This window comes from Taudactylus pleione, unplaced genomic scaffold (assembly GCF_031769625.1).
Source record: "Taudactylus pleione unplaced genomic scaffold, aTauple2 ptg000757l, whole genome shotgun sequence".
NCBI lineage: Eukaryota > Metazoa > Chordata > Amphibia > Anura > Myobatrachidae > Taudactylus > Taudactylus pleione.
Window position 1 is genome coordinate 782,377 of NW_028285159.1, and position 24,974 is coordinate 807,350.

Here is a 24,974-nt window from a genome sequence, read left to right on the forward strand (position 1 = left end):
CACAATCTGTACCTCCGTTTGCCCTTTCCTACTGAAGGGGCAAGGACCAGGATTCACTTGCCTCCAATACCAGAGCTGCTGCATTGATGCAATTGGCTCTCTGCACTTCTTACAGACTGGAGCACTTTCAGGCACAGTCATCCCCTGGTGCCAATTCTCCATAATCAGAGTGATTGCAGGGCTCTCAGGTGCCAGGTGGGTATCAGGTGGTTACTGCCTGTCATGACAGTCCTACACTAGGCACTGGAATGCAGAGGGGATGGGTGTCTTCCATTAGCTTTGGGCCCAGGAGGAAGGTGACATCCTTATAGCACCTTCTTCTTGGTGGGCTTCTTAGTCTGGCAAGCTCACAAGAACAGATACAGGAGCCATTGTGGGAAGAACCAGCAGCTGCATGCTTCAGCTCCTCTCTGTCTTCCCTCACCTCTATAAGGAAGTTCCCCGGTCGGCGCCTAAACTTAACCCCCCGTCCCTGGCCTAACCCTCATACTTACCTTCGGGATGCCGATGTCTGTATCTTGATCCCTTTCGGTTGCTGGTGTCGGCATTCTGACAGGTGTCGGGATTCCGGCGTCGCGTCCGGCATTTCATCCGCCAGCATCTTGACTGGATTCTGTGGTGTGTTCAGCTTTTCTTTTCTGCTCTGTGTCTATTCCGCAGCTCCACTTCCAGTGTAGCTGTCTTTTTGTTTTTACCTCGTTCCTACTATGTCTGGAAGGGAAGTATGCCCAAAGTCAAGCCTGAGGGAGGGACAAAGGCCACGTCCACCTGTGGGAGTCACTCGCTGAGATGGTGTAGGCAGCCAGGGCTAAGTTTGGCCCAAGCTGTTATGGAGCACACGCACATTGTAGGGAGCTGAGCTAGGAAACTCTCTTCTCTGTCCCTCCCACGGGAGCTATGAGGAGTGTTGTGTCCCTCACCATACAAATAAAGTTGCTCCTGTGCAGTCGCCTAAATTAGCTGGCTAAGCTATGGCGAGGTCATTAAAGGACCTGTTTCAGGCATTCTCTTCATTGAAGTGGATTCTTACATCTTTCACCTTGTTTAGACCATGAGAGGGAATGGGTATGAAGTCCTAATGCCTAACCCTAACCTCCCCCTAGGGGTGCCTAACCCTAACCCCGCAACGCTCCCTACACCTAACCCTCCCCCCCCCCCCCCCGTGGCTAACACTAAGGGCGCCCTGGACTAAACTAGTTTGGGCTGGCATTCCGGCGTCGGGATTTAGACACCTATCTTAAGTCCCTTGTCGGGATTCGGATGTCAGTATTGAGTCTCATAACTACATCCCGATGAAAGCATTAGTTCTGATGGTTATCCAGTCTGTGGAAGGATTTAACTCTTGAGTTTTTCTCCCAGAAAGATGACAAGGTGGCGGGTGGCTCTGACTAAGAGCCAAGGCTTCAACAGGGAGCAGGACGTAGAAGATTTAGTACATGCTGTTCAGCAGACACTAGAGACTTAGGACACAAGATTAGAGATTTTTATTTTGAAGAATTCTTTGTGTAACCTGTAACGGATTTATCTCTACAACATGTCCAGGAGGTACCATGCATAAAAACGAGCAATCTTATTGCATTTATTTTTGGTGACACGTTTTAGAAGTTAAATAAATTTGCCTACATGATATTCATAATTTACACTTGATTCTGTCTGTACCCTGTACATTTTTTTTTCCGATAACCTAATTAGTAACTCCGTGTCACTGTTTTATCATTGTACATGTATTCTTCAGGAACCTGCATTGATCAGTGTAAACCTGCTGGCCCTGCTGTTCTTGAGGCTTTGAGCAATACCTTGACATATTACCAGAACAAGCTAGACAGCACATCTAATGAGGTAAGATTAACACTTTTTGGCTCCAAACAACTCTCCTCTGGCCTACTTTAGTTCTGCTCCAGCTCATTTCATTGGACTGGGGTTGGGGAATTGAGACATGAAATGACTCCGGTCACCAATTTTCCTTCTGACATGGCCTTCAGTACTGCTAAATGAGTCCACTACAGGTCATTGTGAACCTGGCCATTTCTACTTCAGGGTCCATAGGGGTCCACAGGGTGACCTTGGGGTATAGCTGGATCCTGGATCCTCGGGCACCACGGAGTTAAAGCTTTTAGCTGCTCCCAGGATGCACTTGGGTCCAACCTCCCCTATACCCCGCCCCCGAGCCACAGGCACCTCAGTTTTAGATGGTGCCCGGCCGGAGTCGGGTCACCCTGCGGGGAGGGCTGCAGGAGCAGCCCCCTAAAGCTTTTTATTTAACTAGGTTAAATTTATTTTTACACTAGTTTTGTTCTCTAGAGCAGCAGCGCTGGGCTGTCTGTACAGACGCCCACGCTGCCGCTCCTTCTCCCTGCTGGCGCCGCGACGCCAGCACTGAACTGGGGATCGCGGCGGGGGAAGCCAGAGTCTGTACTAGCCGGACTCTGGTTTCCCCCGGGACTGCTGCCGGAAGACGCCGGGGAGATCAGGTAAGCCGCGCACCGCTGATTAGCGGCGGTGCGCGGGTTCCTTTTAAATGCAGTCCCATGCCCCCGGTCTAGGGGACAGACCGGGGGCGCTAGCGGTGGCGGCGGGCCCCCCCTCCAGCGGAGGCATACCCCGCCAGACCACTAGACCACCAGGGTTAATATCGCGGCAAGCGGGATGCCGGCAACCCGGGGGTTAATATGCTAGCCAGGGGAGGAAGCCTTCCCTGTCAGCGGCTCCTCCCCTCAGCTCAGCGCGCCTTTCAGCTCGGAGTCTGGCGTCGCTGAGCTGCAGCTACTCGGGCCACTCCTCCTCTGAGGTCTCCAGCGGCCATTTTCTTACTGGCAGCGTGGATACTCTCAGGGAGCACGCGGACCGGTCCCCCTGTGTACCTCTCCCCCGACAAGGACAGTGTACACAGCGCTATAGCCCACCCAGACACTGAATCTGGGAGGTTGATTGTAGTGGAAAGGTGCAGTGAGTATATCTTCCTGCATGGTATGTGACTTTTGCTAGTGCTGCCTGTCTGTGTCTTTCCTTCTCCTACAAGCCCTACAGGTGTGCGGGGGAAGGGTGTTTCTACTGACCTCACCTATATAGATCACATATTTGTGAGGTCCGTCACATACAGTTGTGTGCTACACGGTGCCATATTGTGGGCTGTTGTTCAGCACACTGGTGAGTGCGCACGTTTTCTTCCTAAGTCATGTCTGAGGAGGAGATTGAGCACTCCGGGGCTCCGGTATTGTTCTCCTGCAGGCGCTGTTCTGCAGGAGTGGATAGGGAGGATTTGTCACAGGACGGCCTGTGCGGACGGTGCCAGGCGGTCCCTGGTACGTCTAAACCTCCCATTTCGCAGGAGCCACCATGGGCGATGTTTTCCCAGGTGCTGGTGTCCATCGCGGACCGTCTGTCGGTCCCGACTGCCGCCCCTACTAGGGTGTTGCCCCAGCCTGCCATCCCCCATTCCCCGGGTGTCCCACAATTATTGCAGACTCCCCCGGGGTCTCAGCCTGTTGGTCCCTATGCGGGGTTGCCAATGTATATTCAGTCCACCCCTGTGGCACAGCCGGCTGTGGTGCCGTTTCAGGCTCCTGTGACAGCTCCTCCACCCTGGGTGGATGCGCTTTCCCACACTGTCCAAGATTTGGCGGCAGCATCTTCGGCTTTTCAGTCGATGTTGCGCAGTGACGTGCCCTCCAGGGCGTCTAAACGCTCAGTCATGGCACAGGCTGCGCATCTTTCGGATTCTGAGGGGTTCTCGGATGATGGTGAGGTACAGGATGACTCAGCCTCAGATGCCTCAGTCCAGGAGGTAGACACTAAGTCTTCCATCAATGTGCGGGCTCTGGTTAAGGCGGTGCGGGCTATTCTTCTGATTGAGGATGAGGCACCCGCTCCCAAGTCAAGGTATCCTAGTTTTAAAAAGGCTAAGGTTACTTCTACAGCGTTCCCCTTGTCTGATCAGTTGACTGATCACATGGCGGTGGCCTGGCAGATGCCCAGTAAGCGTTTCCTGCCACAGAAACGCTTGGCGTCCAATTATCCATTCCCGGAAGCGCATTGTAAGAAATGGGAAACTCCGCCTGCAGTCGATTCCCATGTAACACGCCTCATCAGGAGTGCTACTTTGCCATTGCCGTCTATATCCTCGCTGAAGGATCCTACGGACAGGAAGGTGGAGACTTGTCTAAAGTCTATTTATTCTCTCTCAGGGGCTGTAGCCCGGCCGTCCATGGCCATCTCCTGGATGGCCAAGGCCATTGAGGGGTGGGCCAACGCCTTGGAGGACACGTTTACGGATGAATCTCCGGACGTCTAGAGGGCGTTGTTAGGACAGATGAGAGATGCCGCCTCCTACATTGGAGAAGCATCTTTGGATGCTAGCCTGTTGACCTCTAGGGTTTCGTCGGCAGCAGTGTCTGCTCGTAGATCCTTGTGGTTGCGGTCTTGGAGAGCAGACGCGGATTCAAAGAAAGGCTTGGAGGCCTTACCTTTTAATGGGGAATTACTATTTGGTCCGGACCTGGACAAAATAGTAGATACCCTGGCAAAATCCAAGTCAGCCTTCCTCCCTTCAGCTACTACACCTGCTAAGGTCCGGAGCTCGGCGTTTCGTTCCTTTCGGGTTCAGGGCAAGGCAAAGGGTCAGTCCTTCCCGAGGCAGTCCGCACCCAAGACCGCCTCAAAGCCAAAGAAGCAAGCCTGGAGTGCTAGGCGCCCTTCTTCCAAGCCAGAAGATAAGCCTTCTGCGTGATGGGACGGGCCTCCCTCTGGGGGACCCCAGAGTGGGAGGCCGACTTCTTCAATTCGCCCAGTGCTGGCACAATACCACCACGGATGCCTGGGTGCGAGAAGTGGTCTCCCAGGGGTACGCCCTGTCTTTTCGGCACAGGCCGCCTTGCCAGTTTTTTTGCACAAGTCCTTCTCAGGACAAAACCAAGGCCTTGCAGGTTCAGGAAGCCATAGAGGCCTTGCTGACGGCGGGGGTCATTATACCCGTACCACAGTCTCAACGTGGGATGGTGTATTACTCTACGCTGTTTCTGGTGCAGAAACCCAATGGCTCTCATCGCCCCATCCTCAATTTGAAGTCCCTGAACAGGTTTCTCAGGGTTCCCAAATTCAGGATGGAAACTTTGCGTTCCATCATACTGGCGATGGAACCGGGGGATTATATGGTCTCCCTGGATATCCAGGACGCCTACCTCCATGTGCCTATAGCAACATCGCACCAACGGTTTCTGCGGTTTGCTATTCTCCACAACCACTACCAATTCAGGGCTCTACCCTTTGGTCTCTCCACGGCACCAAGGGTATTTACCAAGGTGATGGCGGTCATGGCGGCTCACCTTCGGAGCCAGGGGATACGGTTGCTACCGTATCTAGACGACGTCCTCTTGCTGGCAAGCTCCCCGGAGGTACTGATCCAGCATCTCCACCTGACGGTCGCTTGTCTACAGGCGCACGGCTGGTTGATCAACTGGAAGAAATCCTCCCTCATCCCATCACAACGGATGGTTCATTTGGGGGCCCTGCTGGACTCTCGTCAGCAACGGATTTTTCTGACTCCAGAGAAGGTCTCCTCCTTACAGCTGCGGATTCACAGTTGTCTGAGCAGTGGCAGAGTGTCGGTGCACTCAGCGATGAGAGTTTTGGGGTCCATGGTGTCGGCATTCGACATGGTGGAGTTTGCCCAGTTCCATTCCAGGCCCCTGCAGGGGCTGATTCTTTCAGAATGGAACGGATTGCCACACAGGATCCGCTCTCAGATGCTGGTGTTGTCCTCGGAGGTGCGTCTGTCCCTAGCCTGGTGGCTGCAGACAGCGCATCTCCTGGAGGGGCGCCCCTTTTGGATCCCGGAATGGGTTCTGCTCACGACAGATGCCAGTCTCCGGGGTTGGGGGGCGGTGACAGGCTCCTTGTCACTTCAGGGTCGTTGGTCGGCGGAGGAAGCGATTCTTCCCATGAACATCCTGGAACTGCGGGCAGTATACAGAGCCCTGCAGTCGTCCGGCACCGCTCTTCACGGAAGGGCCGTTCAGGTGCAGTCAGACAACGCCACCACGGTGGCGTACATCAATCACCAGGGAGGGACTCGCAGTCGAGCTGCGATGTCGGAGGTGTCCCGCGTCCTGGCTTGGGCGGAGCGCTATCTTCCAGCTCTCTCGGCAGTTTTCATCCCAGGAGTCCTCAATTGGGAGGCAGACTTCCTCAGCCGTTACGATGTGCATCCCGGGGAATGGTCGCTTCATCCAGAGGTATTCCAACTACTCGTGGACAAGTGGGGGCTGCCAGAACTGGACCTGATGGCGTCCCGTTACAATCACAAGCTGCCTGTGTACGGGTCAAGGACAAGGGACGCAGGCGCAAGTCTGATAGACGCGCTGTCGGTGAAATGGCTGTTTCAACTGGCTTACTTGTTCCCTCCGATATCTCTGCTGCCTCGGGTCCTGCGCAAGTTCAAACAGGACGGAGGCACACTGATCCTGGTGGCCCCAGCGTGGCCCAGAAGGCCGTGGTACTCCGATCTGCGGAGCCTGTCCATCGACGCTCCGTACCTCCTACCTCAACGGCGGGACCTGTTGTCTCAGGGGCCCTGTCTTCACCCGGATCTGGGTCGACTATCTTTGACGGCGTGGCTCTTGAGACAGCCGTCCTGAGGTCTCGGGGCTTTTCTAGCTCCGTTATTACCACCATGCTGAGGGCGCGCAAGCCTGCTTCCGCGAGGATCTATCACAGAGTGTGGCACACTTACTTTCAGTGGTGCGAGGCCAGAAACTATGATCCCCAGGTGTTCCGAGTTTCGCGTATTCTGGCTTTCCTTCAGTCCGGTTTGGACTTAGGATTACGTCTTTCTTCACTGAAGGTACACGTGTCTGGTCTGTCGGTGTGGTTCCAGCGCAGGATCGCTGCTATGCCGGACGTACACACCTTTTTCCAGGGTGTTTTGAGAATCCAGCCTCCCTTTGTGCCACCTGTGGCCCCGTGGGATTTGGCGGTGGTTCTTAGGGCCTTACAGGGTCCTCCTTTTGAGCCCTTGGAGTCAGTGGAGCTCAAGTGGCTAACTTTTAAAACTGTTTTCCTCTTGGCAATTGCTTCTGCCAGGAGGGTTTCAGATTTGGGGGCGCTTTCTTGTCGTCCCCCTTTTCTGATTTTTCATCAGGACAGAGCGGTGCTTCGCACTCGTCCTGATTTCCTGCCTAAGGTGGTTTCCAGGTTCCACATTAATCAGGAAATTGTTGTACCAGCCTTTCAGTCACCTGATCTTTCGGCTGGGGAGACTTCCTTAGACGTTGTCCGGGCACTCCAGGTTTATGTGGACCGGACTAGTTCTGTGAGGAAGTCGGATTCTTTGTTTATCCTCTTTGGTTTTCACAAGAGGGGTTGGCCTGCCAACAAACAGACTCTAGCCCGTTGGCTTCGTTCTGTTATTATTGAGGCTTATATGCAGGAGGGTTTACCTGTTCCAGCCTCTGTTAAGGCTCATTCCACTCGGTCCGTGGGCCCTTCTTGGGCTGCTAGCCGTGGCGCCTCTGCTGTTCAGCTCTGTAAGGCGGCCACCTGGTCTTCCATTCAGACCTTTTTGAGGTTCTATGCGTTTGACACCTTTGCCTCTCAGGATGCATCCTTTGGGCGCCGGGTTCTCCTATCAGCACATGAGCGTCCCCGCCCTTAGTTGGACTGCTTTGGGACATCCCCAAGGTCACCCTGTGGACCCCTATGGACCCTGAAGTAGAAAACAAGAGATATGGTAAGAACTTACCTTTGTTATCTCTGTTTCTACGAAGTCCATAGGGTCCACAGGGCACCCGCCCTGACGCACCTGGCTTCATATGGGCTCTGTGACTGGTCACCGGTTTTCCGTCTCCCATTTCTGTGAGTATGGTTCTTGTGTGTTCCAGTCTTCCTTCTCTCTGTTTCGTCTCCTCCTCCGGCCTGGGCTGCTTACCAACTGAGGTGCCTGTGGCTCGGGGGCGGGGTATAGGAGAGGTTGGACCCAAGTGCATCCTGGGAGCAGCTAAAAGCTTTAACTCCGTGGTGCCCGAGGATCCAGGATCCAGCTATACCTCAAGGTCACCCTGTGGACCCTATGGACTTCGTAGAAACAGAGATAACAAAGGTAAGTTCTTACCATATCTCTTGTTTTTTGCCTACTTGTCTTGCTGCTGCTAAAATTAGTGTGTGCTTGAAAAAAAGACAGTCAGTAAAATGTTTTGTCTTTTTATATTTTTATATAAAATATGTAATGATCGCTTACAGTGTAGAAATGTACAATTTGATTGCTGTAAAGGGCCTGCAGAAATACTCTAGTCTGCCTGTTTAGGTTGTTGGAGAAAATATGCCTTCTCTGTTTTTAGATTTATCAATGAGAATATTTTTAGCTGTGAATCAAAAGCTGCTGACAAAGCAATGTGAAGTCCTGTAGAGTGGCTCCTATTATATGGCAGGCTTTTGCCGTCTTGAATACTGAGTGGTGTGGGACTTGATCCTAACACACCCCTCTGATTTATCAACCTTGAGCCTACTGTCTGAGTTGAACCTGTGACAGGAGCTGGGTGTTGCAGGAGACTGTCACACCGCAGCATTCGGTTCCTGTCACTGAGGAGGAGCCAGCATTTTGGTGTCACTCCCTCCGAGGGTGACACCCGGTGCTGCCCGCAATCTCATAGTGACGCCACTGGTTTGCAGTTCATGTGCCATCTGAAAGACATTGCTGTGAATGGATTATTATGCATATACTTACAATACAATATTTCCTATTTTCAAACAGTTGGAAACAAAAAATCGTGTCTGTGCCGAGATGACAGAAGAACTGGAGTCTTCCAAACAGATGATACAGTCTCTGTCTAGAAATCTTCAGGTACACATTCCACTGTTTTTCTTTAGATTATGTATATTTTTGCCTTTCTTTCTATTTTAGCCAAGATGAGTATTTGTTAAACAGTAACCAGGAACTTCTGTATCTTAAAAGAAATGAACATTCATTCATCAAATTAAAAAGCAAACCTAAACATTGAAAATAGCAAAACTTATTTAGAGTTGGACATATGGCATTTTGTTTTTCATTTCCATACTCCGCATGCACACATAAAAAGGAGTATTATTATTATTATTATTATTATTATTATTATTATTATTATTATCATTTATTTATATGGCGCCACAAATATGCATATGCCTCTGTATATAGTGTTTTGTATATCATTAACTTGCATCCCATGATACCTGGAGAGTATAGTTAGTGTGTGGTCCTATCTCTTGTGGGTGCTGGAGAGTCCCTTGTTGATAGTTCTTAAATCATTAGCATCACGGCTACACGAGGGTGGTTCCAAAAGTCAGTGTCCTCACCATGAATAACGTGTCTCATTTACTTCAGTATACTCCTCCATTCAATGCTCCAACCTCTTGATTCCTTAAACATAAAGTTCATGATTGGTCCTCAAACCAGTTCTGTACAGCAGTCATGACATCGTCACCAGACACAAAAGTCTTCCCACGAATGTGTTCCTTGAGCTTCAGTGTAAATTTCAGTAAGCGTCATCTTCATCTGCAATTATTTATTTACGGCTCGAATTTCAGTTTTCTAAATTTTTCAGTATTCTTCGTTTTTCAACTTTTAGTGATGTTGTTCCATTTATTAATCAATATCTGCAAAAATAAAATAAGCATTGTGCTGTAATTTTCCACAATGTTCTTCTAAGACCTCTAGACATACATACAGAAAATCAATACGGGGTGACATCTACTACGTCAGGACACAGACTTTTGGATCCACCCTCGTATTATATGAAGTTGAAGCTGTCTGTTTGTATTACATAATTGACATTTCCATTTGAATGTCTGTAAAAAAGATTTCCATTTAATATTTAAAGAGCTAAACGAAAGGTTCAATTTTAATTACATTTATTATATTAAAAAAAAAAAAAGTCACATTTACTGATAAATGGGATTACACAACATGTTGAGGAAGGACAGTAGCAAAAGTTTTAGCCTGTTCTAGATGCCTCTCTAAATTGCCCTGTATCCAGTCTGGAGCAGACGCCCTATGCCATGTCATGTGTGGTGGAGGACCAACGGCTGCGCTCAGCTATTTGAGATCTTTAGCTAAGGCTATTGTGATATGTACTCAACTTGCCACTCGCACTAAAGACACAAGTAGGGATTCTCTCTCCTTCCCTTCCTCTTTCACCCCGACTGCACATGACAAGGGAAGTGATTTTTCTATGCTAGAGCTCTCAATCCAAATCCTTCTGTACAACAGCTGACAAGCCAGGTTGGGCTCAAGGCTTAAGCTGTGTACACACTATACAATATATCATTCTGATGTGGATCAGAAAGATATATATCGTACACAGGGATGCAGTTATGAAACCGGTGGTTCGCGATGTCTAAATCCCTATGGAGAAGCCCGACTTAAGATAGGCGGTGAAATACCGATGCCTATCTTAATCCCGACTCTGGAATCCAGAAGTTTGAACTAAGCTTGATTGCAGGATTCTGTGATAGTGTTCTGGCTTTGGAGATACAAGCAGAATCATGAGATAGGCAGAAAAAAAACCAACCAAGTAATTGACGTCTTTTCCAGTTGAGTGTATGGGGCATTTGGAAGCAGATAAGCAGATTTTGTGAGTTGACAAATCCTTCATCTTCAGGAATGGTTTCTTCACCTGAAAATCTTCCTGCAAATTGTGGACAGGTGGGGTCAGCCAGATGTCAACATGATGGTTTTTTCTGTTGAACCACAAGGAGGAACACTCCTTTAGGCAAAGGGATATGAAGCTGTCAAGAAGATAAAAAGAGATGACATTTTGGGTGGTTCTGATGGCACCATGCTGACGAATATTGGTAAACAGACATCTAAGCATTGTATCGTGGCACCTACCTGCAATACCAGACTTGTTAAATCTATACCCTTTAGATCAGCAGGGTTTACTTAGACTGACTTTAACAGCCTCGAGCATTCAAGCTAAGGACCTCATTCAGAGCTGCTCGCTAGATGCAATCGCTCGCATCCAGTGTATAGAAATTTGTCAAAGTGACGACATGGGAAGCGATTGCTCGCCAAGGCATAGGCACACCCACTTTGACTGTGCGAGCGATCGCTCTGTGTATGCAGACACCCATTAGCGAATGTAGAGATGCCCACTAGCGCACGTCATCTCCAGAAAGTGTATTAAAACATTGTTACATCGAGCACCATCGGTTGCGATCGCAGCGCTTGTGGTTGCCTTACCCTGCCGCAAGCACTGCGAGGACTTCAGTATAAAAGACAGGCATGTGACGTGTACTATGACGCTGCCTGTTAATTATGCACGCCTTAAAAACGGCTTTGAAGCACTCAGGCACGCCGGCGTTCGCACCTCTACACCCCTGTTATTAGTGTCCTGCCCCTGTTACCACCTACAAACGTTCTCTCCTGTCACTCATTTCACCGGGCTGTCTTTGCTGGGCGAGCGAGCTTGCCGCGATTGCACAGAGTAGTTTGCGCACGCACAGAACTAAAGCATGCGTGTTCGCAAAAGATCGGGCCGATTGCGAGCAGCTCTAAATGAGGTAGTAAGTGTTTTTCTGACTATGATTCTACCATGTTGGAGGCTAGGAAGCCTGCTTCTGCCATGAATTTACACAAATCTACATTGCCCGGTGTGATAGGATGGGGTTTCCTACTTCTTCTTTTCGGTTGGACCTGTTACTGCTGTTCACCAGGGCTGGTGCTAGAGTGTTCTGCGCCCCTCTGCAAACTATAAATTTGCGCCCTCATATAGTTAGGATTCACAGATTTATAATGCAGGAGCAAATGGCTTCATTGGTAAGGTGTCTGACTGTAAAGTGATAGGTTCGAGTGTGACAGTATTTTAATTTAAGGAGAATTTGAAGCAGCTTCATATAGTTAGCATTCACAGCCTTCATTTGTAGGAGAAAATGGCTCCATTGGCAAGGTGTCTGACTGCAATGTGTGAGGCAATAGGTTGAAATGTGTTAAATTAAGGAGAATGCCTGTAGGTGCTTAGGGTCAGAAGGGGAGGTGGCCCGGCAGAAGAGGGGACAGGGGAAGGGGAGGAGACATGATCAGATGCAGAGAGCAGATGCCGCACCTCTCCAGCCCGGCACCCCCTTGCACTGCTCACCACATTGCGCCTGCCCTGGCTTTAACTGAAATGTAGACCTTTCAGGGAGTGATGAGTGCCCCTTTTGTTGCTTCTTGGGATCTCATCCTGGTGTTAACAGCCCTACAGTATGTCTTTGAATCTTTTGTATTCTGTGCAATTAAAATTCCTTGCTTGGAAGACCACATTTCGGAGCTTTCTGTCCTGTAGGTCTCCATTTCTCATTTTTTTGGAGACAGGACTGGGCTCTCTTAGTTCTCTGGATGCTGTAATGACATTAAGTATCCATAGGAAATGGAAATTCCAATAGGACACATGACTTGTTGGTCTTTTATGATACCTCTGAGAGAGATTCTCCAGCATCTAAGTAGACAGGTGCCAGGTGGATTTCTTCTGTAATTTTCCAGGCTTACAATGGGGCAGGTGATCCTGTTCCTGAGCTAGTTAGAGACCATTCTACCAAATCGGTAAGAGCCTTAGGTACTTGGTTGAGTAACCACCTAATCTTCATTACGCACCTTCACAAAATTACAAAAATGTAAAGAAATATAGATTCAACATTTTTGTGGCAAAAGATGTTAGTTTACATCACAATTTCTTAGAGTTCCCTCCCGTAAGGACAGCTTTGGGATTGGGACATTGGGTGACAATGGTATTTTTGTGCTCCTGTTAAATTATTTCTCTAAGTACATTGTGAGACACTGGGCACCTTCACTTTGCGTTCTTGTTTCAGTTCTTGTCCCTTGTTTTTTCACTTTTCTCCATGTTGGGAACATTGGGCCCGATTCAGACCCGCTCGCTAGATGCGTTCACAATCAGCCAGCAAATGCAAATCCCGCGATCGCTCGGAAAGGCATTAGTACGCCCACTATGTCTTAGCGTGTGATCGTGGTGTGTAACTAGATGCCCACTAGCCTGTCTTAAGACGCCCAGTCATGCACGTCATCTCCAGGAAGTGTATGCAACTATCGGTAATATCGAGTACCATCGGATGCCTACGCAGCACTTGTGGTTGACCATACTCAAGTGCAAGCACTGCGAGCGCTTCAGTGTAAAATTCAGCCATGTGACGTGTACTATGACACTGCGTCTAAATTATGTGCGCCTCTGAAACGGCGTTAAGACGCTCAGGCACTCCTGCGTTCGCACCACCACTCCCGTTTCCAGTGACACCACCCACAAAGTGCTTCTCCTGTCACTCATTCTAGCGAGGTGTCTATGCTCAACGAGCGCTTCGCGATCGCATGGACATGTTTGCACAAGCGCACTGCGATGCGTACGCATGCGCAGAATGCAAACATTGGCTGGCTGCGTGCGAACGCATCCTAGCGAGCAGGTCTGAATCGGGCTGTTCCTTTTTTTGTTAGAGAACTTAGTTCTCTAATCTCCCTCTTGTTCTGTCCTCTGGGCTTTCTTTTTTTTTTCTTTTTTAAATTTAGAAACATATTGAAGTCTGAAACAACTTCTGTTAGATAGAGGGGAAAGGGCTTGAGCTTTTGGAGTTTAGTTTAAAAGTACTACACTTTATACCCTAGTATTTCAGCGTGCCCAATGGACTCTGAGAAAAGTATTTAATATTGGTATAAATATAGTTTTTGTGGCGGTTGTGTCTTTTCCTATATACTTCTGGTGCACATATGTGTCCAACTGTAAGTGATCTTTTTCTATATCTTCTATAAACGGGAGCATGATGATGATCATACACATATATATGTGTATGTACTGTATATGTGTGTGTGTATGTATATATATGTGTGTGTGTGTATATATATATATATATATATATATATATATATATATATATATATATATATATATATATATATATATATATATATATATATATATATATATATATATATATAAAAATAAAATCTATCTATCTATATCTCGCAAAGGCTTGGCACTCCTCCTCATAAGTCGAAAAATGGGTGCCCTCCGCAAGTAATACAATACAAAACAGATAGCAATGGCAGTGGTACTCCTCAATAAAATAATCTCAAAACTGAAAATCTTTAAAAGATTGAAACGTTGAAGTAAAGGACTTAGGTTCTTGGGAGCCAGTTTTGAGATTATTTTATTGAGGAGTGCCGCTGCCATTGCTATCTGTGTTATATATATATATTACCAAGCAGGCGGCACTCTGTACAGCAAATGAAGGCTTCAACACAGGGATATCACCAATGTTTCGGAGCCACTTTAATACTCCATCATCAAGGTCAAGTAACATAATACAAACAACACATATCAATACTCACAAACATCACAACGTGAGGTCCGAGCCGCCCGGCCTCCGGTATCGGGTCGCCCCGTCATGATGTCACATCACCTGATCAGCATGCTGGTGCCGCTTGATGATGCGTCAGCTTCAGAGATCAGGGAGAACGCCCCTCAGTAGCGTCCCGGTTACCCGGGCAACGCGCGACTGGAAACCTGTACATAAAAACCATATTGACACATGGTTAAATGATCTTAAATCATAAACAGCACAATAAAATACAGTAAACTCATTATACTAAATGTAATATTGATGAGTACAACAATCATCCTTGGTAACATAGAAGCATCGGTAGTCAGATTCCTAGAGGCAAATCACATCAAGTCCCTAACTATTTTGTAGTAAAATGGTCATATAGACAGTCTAGTGCTAGCTGATATATACACACTATACATTTACCAACTCACAGTGATCAACCACCAAGGACCCATAATATGAAATATCTATAAAATATTCATAAATATACCTGTAACCTGCAAACACCTTAATCCTTTCATATAAACTAGTAATAAAGTATCAGAGCTAACCCAGATATTGTTTATAAAAAACAGTGTAATCCCAAACTTTCGTTCAGTCCTCTAGGAGCCAATGAATCTAGCCTGAAAATCCAACGGGATTCACATTGGAGTAATCTCCGTGATCTATCCCCCCCACGTGGAGACATTGGGATGTGATCAATTATCATGTAGCGTAATGCAGATAGATTATGTTTATTGGTTGCAAAATGACGAGCAACCGGCTGATCGCTATTACCTGAGGTCAGTGCCGCCCAAATGGCGGATCTGTGCACTGCCATACATTCCCTCAGGGTCCTATCGGTCTTTCCAATATAAATGAATCTACAAGGACAAATAATCATGTAAACTATGTATTTTGTAGTACATGTAACATGATGCCTTATAAAGAATCTTTTACCACTATAAGGATGACAAAAACTTTGTCCTGTAATAAGTGACCTACAGGTTAAACAATTTAAGCATTTATAGCATCCTAGTTTAGGACGTAAAAAACGTTCCTGTTCTTTAGAAAATAGTTTAGTGACGTCCGTTTTCACAAGCCAATTACGTAGATTGCGCCCTCTCGTATAGCAAGGCATGATCCGAGTATTATGGAGATTCAATTCTGGGTCAGTGCCTACAATGGGCCATAATTTCTTAGTAGTACTAGCAACTTTATTACTCCAAGGATGAAAGTGATTCACCCATGGGAGCCTATGATCAACATTTTCATCAATACTCTTAGATTTCAAAAGCTCACCCCGAGGAATTCGAAGGGCTTTGTTTTTTGCCGACAAGACATTACTGGGGTATCCCCTTTGACGGAACTTATCAATCATTAAATCAATATGTTTGAGGGCAATTTCCTCATTACTGCAAATTCTACGAGCTCGGAGAAATTGCGAATAGGGTAGCCCATACTTTAATGGTCTAGGATGACAACTGCCATGATGTAGGATAGTATTCCTATCCGTGGGCTTATTGAATAATTCAGTAGTTAATTTCTCCTCAATCAATCTCAACTGAACATCTAAATAATGTACGGTACTGGAGTTAATATCAAATGTAAACTTAATAGGACAGGATATATATATATATATATATATATATATATATAAAATGGGTGTTCCTAGTATGCAGTGGTTAGTACCTCTGCGACCGGGTCATGGGCACCCGAGACTCATTGAAACGCGCAGGGATCACAGGCTAGCCCGTCTGGTCTGATCCCAGAGATGAGCTACTACAGCACAATTTGCTGAAAAAGTTAATGCTGACTATGATAGACAGGTAATATAATATGGAAGAAACACTGATCAAAAATTAGTAATTGGTATATCGTCCCTTCCCTATCAAATTCAATATGGAATATTACTCCAATACCAGTAGGGAGGTGCACCCAGGAATAATTATAACATATGGAAAGAAGAAAGAAGAAGTATTCCTGTATTGGGGCTCTCATGGACTCAGATTAACTCACTAAATGTCAAAAAATTTAATTATTAATGTCCCATTATCCACAATAAATATAAATTAAAATATAACTTTTAATGTCTCCTCTAAAAATAAAATATTTTAATGAAATATTTATGGTTTTTTTTGTATGTTTATTATTTCCAATAAAAACAATTCTTGTGTTACTATTAATATGATGTCCGGTTATATCAATGTAATAGTTTTCTCATAACATCGTATATTCTATATATCTGAAACCGGTAGGTGTCTGCAGAACAAGGACAACCAGCACGTATTTATTAAAAGTGAATATACATCCTATATTTCAGGGTCTGATGTTATGTCACTGCTGCCAGGTGTTTATAAAATGTCACAGCCCTGGTAACTGGAATTCACAATTTTAGAGCGTCATTCACTCACTCTCAAAATCTTTCCCTTAATGAGCATGATTTATTACATAAAAGTATGTCAAGAGCACTTAGGGATTAAATTGATCCCATATTTTTCTCATATCTCCAATTGTCATAGATTGATCATACGATAGACAGGTGTCAGAACTCACAGTGCATCGCAGCTTGCTGCATATGGGGCTGCATTTGCAGTCCGGCTCGAGTGCCCATGCTGGCCCTTGTACACCTCCAAAAGTGCCTACAGTGAATATGCGAGATGCCAGAACTGGACAATGGAGCAATGGAAGAAGGTGGCCTGGTCTGATTAATCACCTTTTCTGCTATGGGATGCCGGTGGTCACAACACTGACAGCGACATCCCATCTGTCAGAATCCCGACAGATTTCTGAGTTATGTATTAGGGTCTGGAGATTTAGGATTGCGCTGTGGGAGGGGAGGGTTTGGGAGAGGGTAAGGGTTATAATACTTACAAAAAATCTGTCAGGATTTTGACTCCCTGTAAGCAGCTGTCTGTATTCTGACCGTCCGCATCCTGACCGTCGGGGTCCCATGCCCAACACTCTACTGCATCATGTGGACGGTGCGTGTGCTTCATTTACCATTGGGAAGAGATGACACCAGGATGCATTTTGATGCTCTGTGCAACGTTCTGCTGGGAAACCTTGGGTCCTGGAATTCATGTGGAATTTGCTTTGACACGTACCACCTACCTAAACATTGTTGCAGATAAGTACACCACTTCATGGCAACTGTATTCCCTGATGGCAGTGGCCTATTTCAGCAGGATAATGCGCCTTGCCACACTGCAAAAAATGTTCAGGAATGGTTTTGGGAACATGACAAAAAGTTCAAGGTGTTGACTTGACCTCCAAATTCCCCAGATCTCAGTCTGATTGAGCATTTGTGGTATGCCCTGGAAAAACAAGTCCGAGCCATGGAGGTCCCACCTTGCAACTTACAGGACTTAAAGAATCTGCTGCTAACGTTTGTTCAATGGGTCAGCGCAGTTTTGGCAGCAGAAGGAGGGGCCTACACAATATTAGCCAGGTGGTTTTAATGTTATGTATGTAATATATAGATTGTGACAAAAGCACTGGTAAGATATATGTCCCAGATTTTTTACCTGTATACTCTATATTAATACCCCAGGAAAATGTCTGTGATTGCAAAACGGACTTGAAAGTGTCTTAAGGGTTCCTGGGGTTATGGATGGAGAGTGAGAGCGGGCTCCATCCATTTGGCCCATTTTGGCTCTTCACGTCTTCAGCCTGAGAACAGGCTAATTAGTACTTGCACCTGTAAGAGGCTGATAAAGGTGTGTCAGGGTTGTTACACAGTGTCTCACTAACTGGGGAAACAGGCAGTTGGCTTGTTAAGAGACACTGATATACTGAACGTGAGTACTGTGCATATGCCTATGTCTTTGTAGGGGCATTAGGTCCTACCACTTTTGAAAGCGGGAACCTGTGTGTTTAGTTAAAGCTGTGACGGGTTAGGATTTTGTTTTATGTTTTTCTTTTACTGTACCTGTACAATAAACTAGCTTCGGCTAATTACACGGAAACGATGGACTGGTGTACTATTTTCTGGCTGCTGTATGTTTGGAAGTTCCCATCTACCCCAATATAATATAATATAATACTTCTAACTGTGACCAAAACCTAATCACAAAGCCCACAGCTGTTTCACTCCACAAGTGTAAACAATACCATCACTCACAAAGAAAAGCAGCACATAACTACAAAAAACGAACAACCATTTAAAATGACTACTGTTAAACTCCCACTTTAAAGTTCAGCAGTTCTTGACACTGTAAAGCATTAATCACTTCATGGCAGTACAACATGTTTTCTTGCCAAAATGAACCTTTCTTAAAGTGACAGTAGTCATTAATGTTCACTTGTTTAAACAGCCTATTCTGAATGTTCAGTTGTGTTATTCACTTACACTGTTATCCATTTAAATGTTTATTTTTAAAAAATAATTAAAATGAAACATCCTATTCTGAACAATTTTTTCCTCCTGTTCTGTATATGTTTCACCCTACTTCATTTCCATGTAGAACAATTTCATCATGACAGGGGTAATTTTATAAGAAAGCTACACCACTGTTGGGTGAGCGGTCATGCTTTTCTATACGCACTCCTTTGGTGGTTGACCGAATCCCAAGGCATGTGTATATCAGATCTCGATAGCACACCCAAGAGTGCTATATTTATTATATACCCAGGTAATGTTTCATTCTCATTGTCCCTGTTCTTCAGAGCACTCAGTCTCAGCAATTGGATTATGAGGGGGAGTTACGTCATCTGACTGCAATTTACCAAGAAAAAGAGTCTCAAGTAGCCCAACTGCAGAGGGAACTCGAGAAAGCACAAGATGCATGGGAGAAGGAGAAACGGAGAGGCTTAGAATCTGACAGTGAGATACAAAAGATGACCAGGGCATTCCAGAAGGATAAAGAGGTACTCACTAATAATGTTGTCTATCAAATGCCATCTAGGCTGTTGTTAAAAACTGTAGCTGCTGTTGAAAACTTACTGCTGTATATGCATCAAATAATTTTAAATGAAATGGGTTTTATGAATGTTCACAGTCATTTAGTATGCAGAGATGTGCATAGTATAGTTTGGCTTATTGCTTTCATGTGTGTATTTTGTTATTGTTTATTTAATGTCTGATACTCCTGGGCAGTAAACTTTGGGAGAAGAGAGCTTGCTGGTCCTTGGCAGAGAGACTTCCTTTCCTTTAGGAGAAAGGGGCTATTGTGTGAGCCCTTCCTGCTGTCTGCTCTGTAAACAGGTATAGCTGAATCTGAGCATGCCTGACATCTCTAACATATACCCACCTGAGTAGGCCGCTTTGTTGAGAGTAAGCATGCTCATTATTCTGCTGACTGGTAGAGTCGAAAAGAAGAGGAGAAATAAAACAATAAATACTTGGCGATGAAATTCAAATTATTGTGCATCACATAAGGAAAAAATAAAATGTGTTTTATTTTAAATTAGCTAAAACATATTTTTAGAAAATGTACTCTCTTTATAGATCAGTTAAAGATGTTACACTTTAATATTACTTTTCAGGAGACGTTATCATTCCTGCACTGTTTATACCAGCGCCTGGTAGCAGGTTGTGTGCTGATAAAACAACCGGAGTGCATGCTGGGTAATTTTTCTTGGCCAGAACTCTGCGTGGTTTTGCAGGAAAATGTAGATGTCCTGATCTCAGACCTGATCCGAGCTAAAGAAAAGGTATAGTAAATTTATGTCCACCTCACTTGCAAGGAATGAAACGTGTCTAAAAAAAAATAAAATGAAAAAAATATATTTAATTTAAAAGTGGATGTTATCTCCAAATAACCATAAACCTAGATAAAGTATAAAAAAGGTTAAATCACAATGGCGCCTGGCAGCCTAGTGGATAAACTAAGAGAGAAACTGTTGCTTCCATATAAATAAAAACAATATAAAAATGAGAGCTATGGTAAGAACTTACCCTTGTTATCTCTTTCTTCGAAGTCCATAGGGTCCACAGGGCTGACCTTGGGGTTATAGGTTGGGAACCAAATCCGGGCACCATGCAGTTAAAGCCTTCAGCTCCCAGGATGCACTGGGTCCACTCTCCCTATAACTCCGCCCCCAAGCCAGAGGCACCTCAGTTTGTAAGTAGCCGGAGGAGGAAAGAAAGAGAGAGAAGACTGAAACACTCAAGAATCACACTCACAGAGAAGGAGATGGGAAACGGTGACCAGTAACACAGCCCATATGAAGCCAGGTGCTTCTGTGCGGGTGCCCTGTGGACCCTATGGACTTCGAAGAAAGAGAGATTACAAGGGTAAGTTCTTACCATATCTTTCATTTTCTTCTTCACTGTCCACAGGGTTGACCTTGGGGATGTCCCAAAGCAGTCCTTTTAAGGGTGGGGACACTCCTGCGCTGAGAGGAGAATCCTGCGCCCAAAGGAAGCATCCTGAGAGGCAAAGGAAACCAATGCTTAGAACCTTAGAAAGGTCTGGACAGAAGAACACGTGGCCACCCACGTAGCCAAGGCGCCATAGCGAGCTGCCCACGAAGGGCCCACAGCTCGAGTAGAATGAGCATCAACCGAAACAGAAAGGCCTTCCTCTGTGTAGGCCCCTGAGATAGTCATACGAAGCCATCTAGCCAATGTCTGCCTATTGGCCGGCCATCCATTCCTGTAAAATCCAGAGACCACAAATAAGGAGTTTGATTTCCCGAAGGAACTTGAACAGACAACAGAAATCCTGAGAGGCCGAACTACAGTCAATGAGGCCACCCCAGCCGAGAGGACTGGTGACTGAAATGTCGGTACAATAAGTTCCAGAATAATATGGAACGTAAAAACCACTGTAGGAAGAAACACAGGGCAAGTGCGACTCACAATCCTGTCTTGGTGAAATATCCAGAAGAGCAAGCCACATGAGAACGCTCCCAATTCCAACACCCTCCTGGCAGATGCAAATGCCATAAGAAAGAGAGTCCAAGCCATAAACCAAGGAAGGGCTATCAAAACTAGTGGTTCAAATGTAGGCTCCAGGAGGGCACAAAGAACCACTGCCAAATCCCAAGGAGCCCCTAGGGGGGGATAAAGGGAGGTAGAATTCAGAAAACACCCTTAAGGAGGGTCTGAATACCTGAGAGTGGAGCAATTCCACATCCGAACCATACTGACAGTGCAGAGACCCGCACTTGCAGGGAGTCCAGGCGGAGGGCCAGACCCAAGCCAGCTGGAAGGAATGCCAGAACATCTGGAAATCCTAAACACCTGAGGATCGTAGCTATAGGTACGATACCATAAGGATTATGTATGCCACCTTCTGTGGTAGATCCCAGCAAAGGCAGGCAGACACGCTCAAAACATCCCGATGACGACAGAGCCAGAGAATTTGTAGGACCACAGTAGGGACGCAGGCAAAGACAAACAATCCAAGACCAGGGAAAGGCAAGGACCCTGAAACAACAGGTCCAGATATTAAGGTAGCAGGAACGGAGTGTCGATGGAGAGACTCCGAAAATCTAACAACCAGTGACGTGTGGATCAACCTGGAGCTACCAGCAGGACAGTATATCCGTCTCGATTGAACTTCCGAAGAACTCAAGGAAGAAGGGAGACCGGAGGAAAACAGGTACACAAATTGGAAGGACCACTTCACTGACAACGCATCACCGAAGGTTGCTTCAGTACCTCCAGTTCTGGAACTGAACACCGGCCGTGCGTGATAGTCAGGAGGCCATGAGCACCACCTCTGGGAGGCCCCCTCTGTTCACTAGGAGTAGAAACCTCTCCTGGAGAAGAGACCAGTGTCCGGGATGCACGTCGTGACGGCTGAGGAAGTCCGCTTCCCAATGGAGAACTCCCAGAATGAAACTGCAGAGATGGCCGGGAGGAGACCCATGGTCTATGTCAGAATGTGTGACATTCCTGTCATTGCTGTCCAACTTCGAGTGTCTCCCAGATGTAAGCCACAGTTGTGACATTGTTGGACTGAAACCATACAGGTCTACCGAGAAGTATATGTTAGGCCAGAGCAAGGGCCCAAGACACCTTGAAGTTCCAATAAATCGAGTGGCAGGGTGGAATCAACAGATGTCCAACTGCCCCGAAAGGAGTGCGGACCTGTCACTGCGCCCCAGAGACCAGCGTCCGTTGTAAGGAGTACCCAGATCGGGATCCAAAAAGGGGCGACCCTTGGTGAGATGAGATGGCCATAGCCACCCAGATAGAGACAGACGCACCTCTGGAGAGAGCATCATCGTCTAAATAGTGATCCGACGGAGAAACACGTTCCATCTGGAGAGGATCAGTTTTTGCAAAGGCCTGGAATGAAACTGAGCATATGCCACCCTTCCTTGAAGGTAGACACCCTGGATTCCAGAACCCGCATTACCAAGTTTAATAACACCTGATGAACCATACCCTGTGAGGGATTCATGGAGGACTTATTCCCCAATTGATTAACCATCCGTGCTTGGGAACAATAGCAATGGTTAACTGGAAATGGCTTTAGAGTACCTTTAACAAGTGGGCTGTCATAAAAGCCATAAATCTGGTAAACCCCGGTGGGGCTGTGGACAGTCCAAAGGGCAGAGCCCGAAAGTTGGAATTGTTGCTGTGGCACAGCAAACCTGAGCTAACGCTGACGAGAGTGCTCTATAGGTACCTGTAGGTACGCGTCCTGAATAACCAGCGACACCACAAAGTCCCCAGGTTCCATATCTCGGATGATGGAGCATAGTGGTTCCCTCCTGAACCTAGGCACCTTTTAGGAATTGGTTCAGGGATTTCAGAGAGAAGATAGGCCAATGAAGACCATTCGGCCTCAGCACCAGAAAGAAAGTAGAATAACCAGTCCCATGCTTAGATAGTGGGGCTGGCATAATTACCCCTGCTTACTGCAAGGTCTGTATAGCTTTCTGGATTTGTAAGGCCTTGTTCAGGTCTGAAGAAGGGCCTGTGTAACAAAACGTGGGGAGGCCGTCTGAGCAATGAGAGGGCGTACCCGTGAGAGACATCAACAGTTACCCAAGCATCCGTGGCGACTTGACACCAGCACTGGGTGAACTGAAAAAGTCGGTATCTCACTCTGGGATCCCCCAGATGAAGGCCTGTCCTGTCAGGCTGAAGGTGTATCCTCAGGTTTAGAAGCAGGGCTTCTGGAGTTCCAGGTCTGCTTGGTTCTGGGTATAGCTGCCCTGGTGAATGCTGACAGTCTAGGAAAGGACTGGCCTTTAGGCTTTCCCTGAGGACAAAAGACCTTGTAGTGGAAGTAGCTGAAGGCGGAAATGTAGTATATGAAACTGCAAACGTTGCTCAATCTTGTCAAGGTCAGGGCCAAACAAGATCTCCCCATTATAGGGTAATCCATTTTAAGGCCTATCATGGAGTCTACCTCTGCCTTCCAGGAGCGCAGCCATAGGGTATGATGGTGAATACAGTCGCAGCCGAAACTCTGAATGTTAGGAGACTGGCATCCAATGTTGTTACTCCAACATATGGATTTGTGGCGCCATTTATTTATATGGCACCACAAATGTTCCGTAGCGCCCTGCAAAGTACATAAACAAGTTGTAGACAAGTGACTTACAGAACAATGCAATATAGGACCAGGACATGGATAATCAGCCAGTACAAGGTGGGCAGGAAGGGAGCTTAATGATATGTGGATGGATGTGGGGTGAAGTTACATTTTGAATGTAAGCAGCAAAAGGTCTCTGATCCCCAGAAGTTTTTGAGGGAAAAAGGTCTACAAATGCATCAGCCCAGCGCTCAATAGCATTAGACACCCATGCGATAGCCGCGGTTGGACAGGCAATAGCCCCTGAAAGCGAGTATATTGAATTCAGGAAAAGTTTCCACCTACGTATCCTGAGCAGGGATGGGAGGCGTAGTAGCGCTCTTAATTAGATGAGTAACATGAGGATCCACCCCAGGAGGAGATTCCTACTACATGCAATGACCCTCAGGGAATGGGAAACATGAGGCCAAACGCTTTGTGATACCTTCTATCTGGGTATTGCCAGACCCCCGCCATGTGATCCACCCGCTGGTCAAAGGGGGAAAACAGCCAAAGACACTTTAATGCTTAAACTGAGGGTGATTTGATTTAGGTGCAGGTTCAACATCCTCTATAACTAGGATGTGGCTTAACTGCCATCACCCAAGCAGGGATAATAATACTTGTTTTAGGCTCCCCCTCGTACGAAAGGGATAGGAGTCCGAAACCTCATCCAGTGCACCCTTGGCTGACGCTCTGTGTTAGACAGCAGTGCAGACTGGGAAGTAACCACAGGGTGTTTATTACGCCATCTTGTATTCCTTAGAAACGACATCCACCCAGGGTGGCTGTTGTGGTAATCCCTGCAAAGGAAATGAAAGACCGTTGTGGTACCTGAGGGAATTTAAAAAACCCGGTAGGGAGCGATAGTCTGTGTCACAGGGGTAAACCGCAAGAACTGCAAGATACCCTGAGAGGGAAGGGTAGCATGTTGAGGTAACCCCAAGTGGGTTTACAACTATGGGGGCCACCAGGCGATCCGCAGTTGAGGCCTGGGTCTTGAGAAAACAAACCGCCCAAGGAGGTCCTGTAAGGGGCCCCGCACCTGATGGCACCTTACACACAACCCTTCCTGAGTCAAATCCTCTATAGTCACACCTGCAGCACATGACTTGCAGGATAGCAAAAATGGGTTCAGTATCGTGCTCTATTTCCTGGTCAGACCTATCTGACTGACCATCC

General features: G+C 46.6%; 1 protein-coding gene across 2 annotated transcripts in view; it reads left to right on the forward strand.

The window, feature by feature from the left end:
• Positions 1–24,974, forward strand: part of CCDC171 (coiled-coil domain containing 171) — a 135,174-nt gene that overhangs the window by 49,377 nt on the left and 60,823 nt on the right. Inside the window, exons 11-14 of one of the 2 annotated variants that reach the window (XM_088457322.1) lie at positions 1,736–1,839; positions 8,744–8,833; positions 18,982–19,182; positions 19,801–19,968. In XM_088457322.1, the coding sequence (XP_088313448.1) occupies positions 1,736–1,839; positions 8,744–8,833; positions 18,982–19,182; positions 19,801–19,968 (563 nt within the window). The remainder of the gene's footprint in view (positions 1–1,735; positions 1,840–8,743; positions 8,834–18,981; positions 19,183–19,800; positions 19,969–24,974) is intronic. The other variant, XM_088457323.1, reaches the window with a different exon arrangement.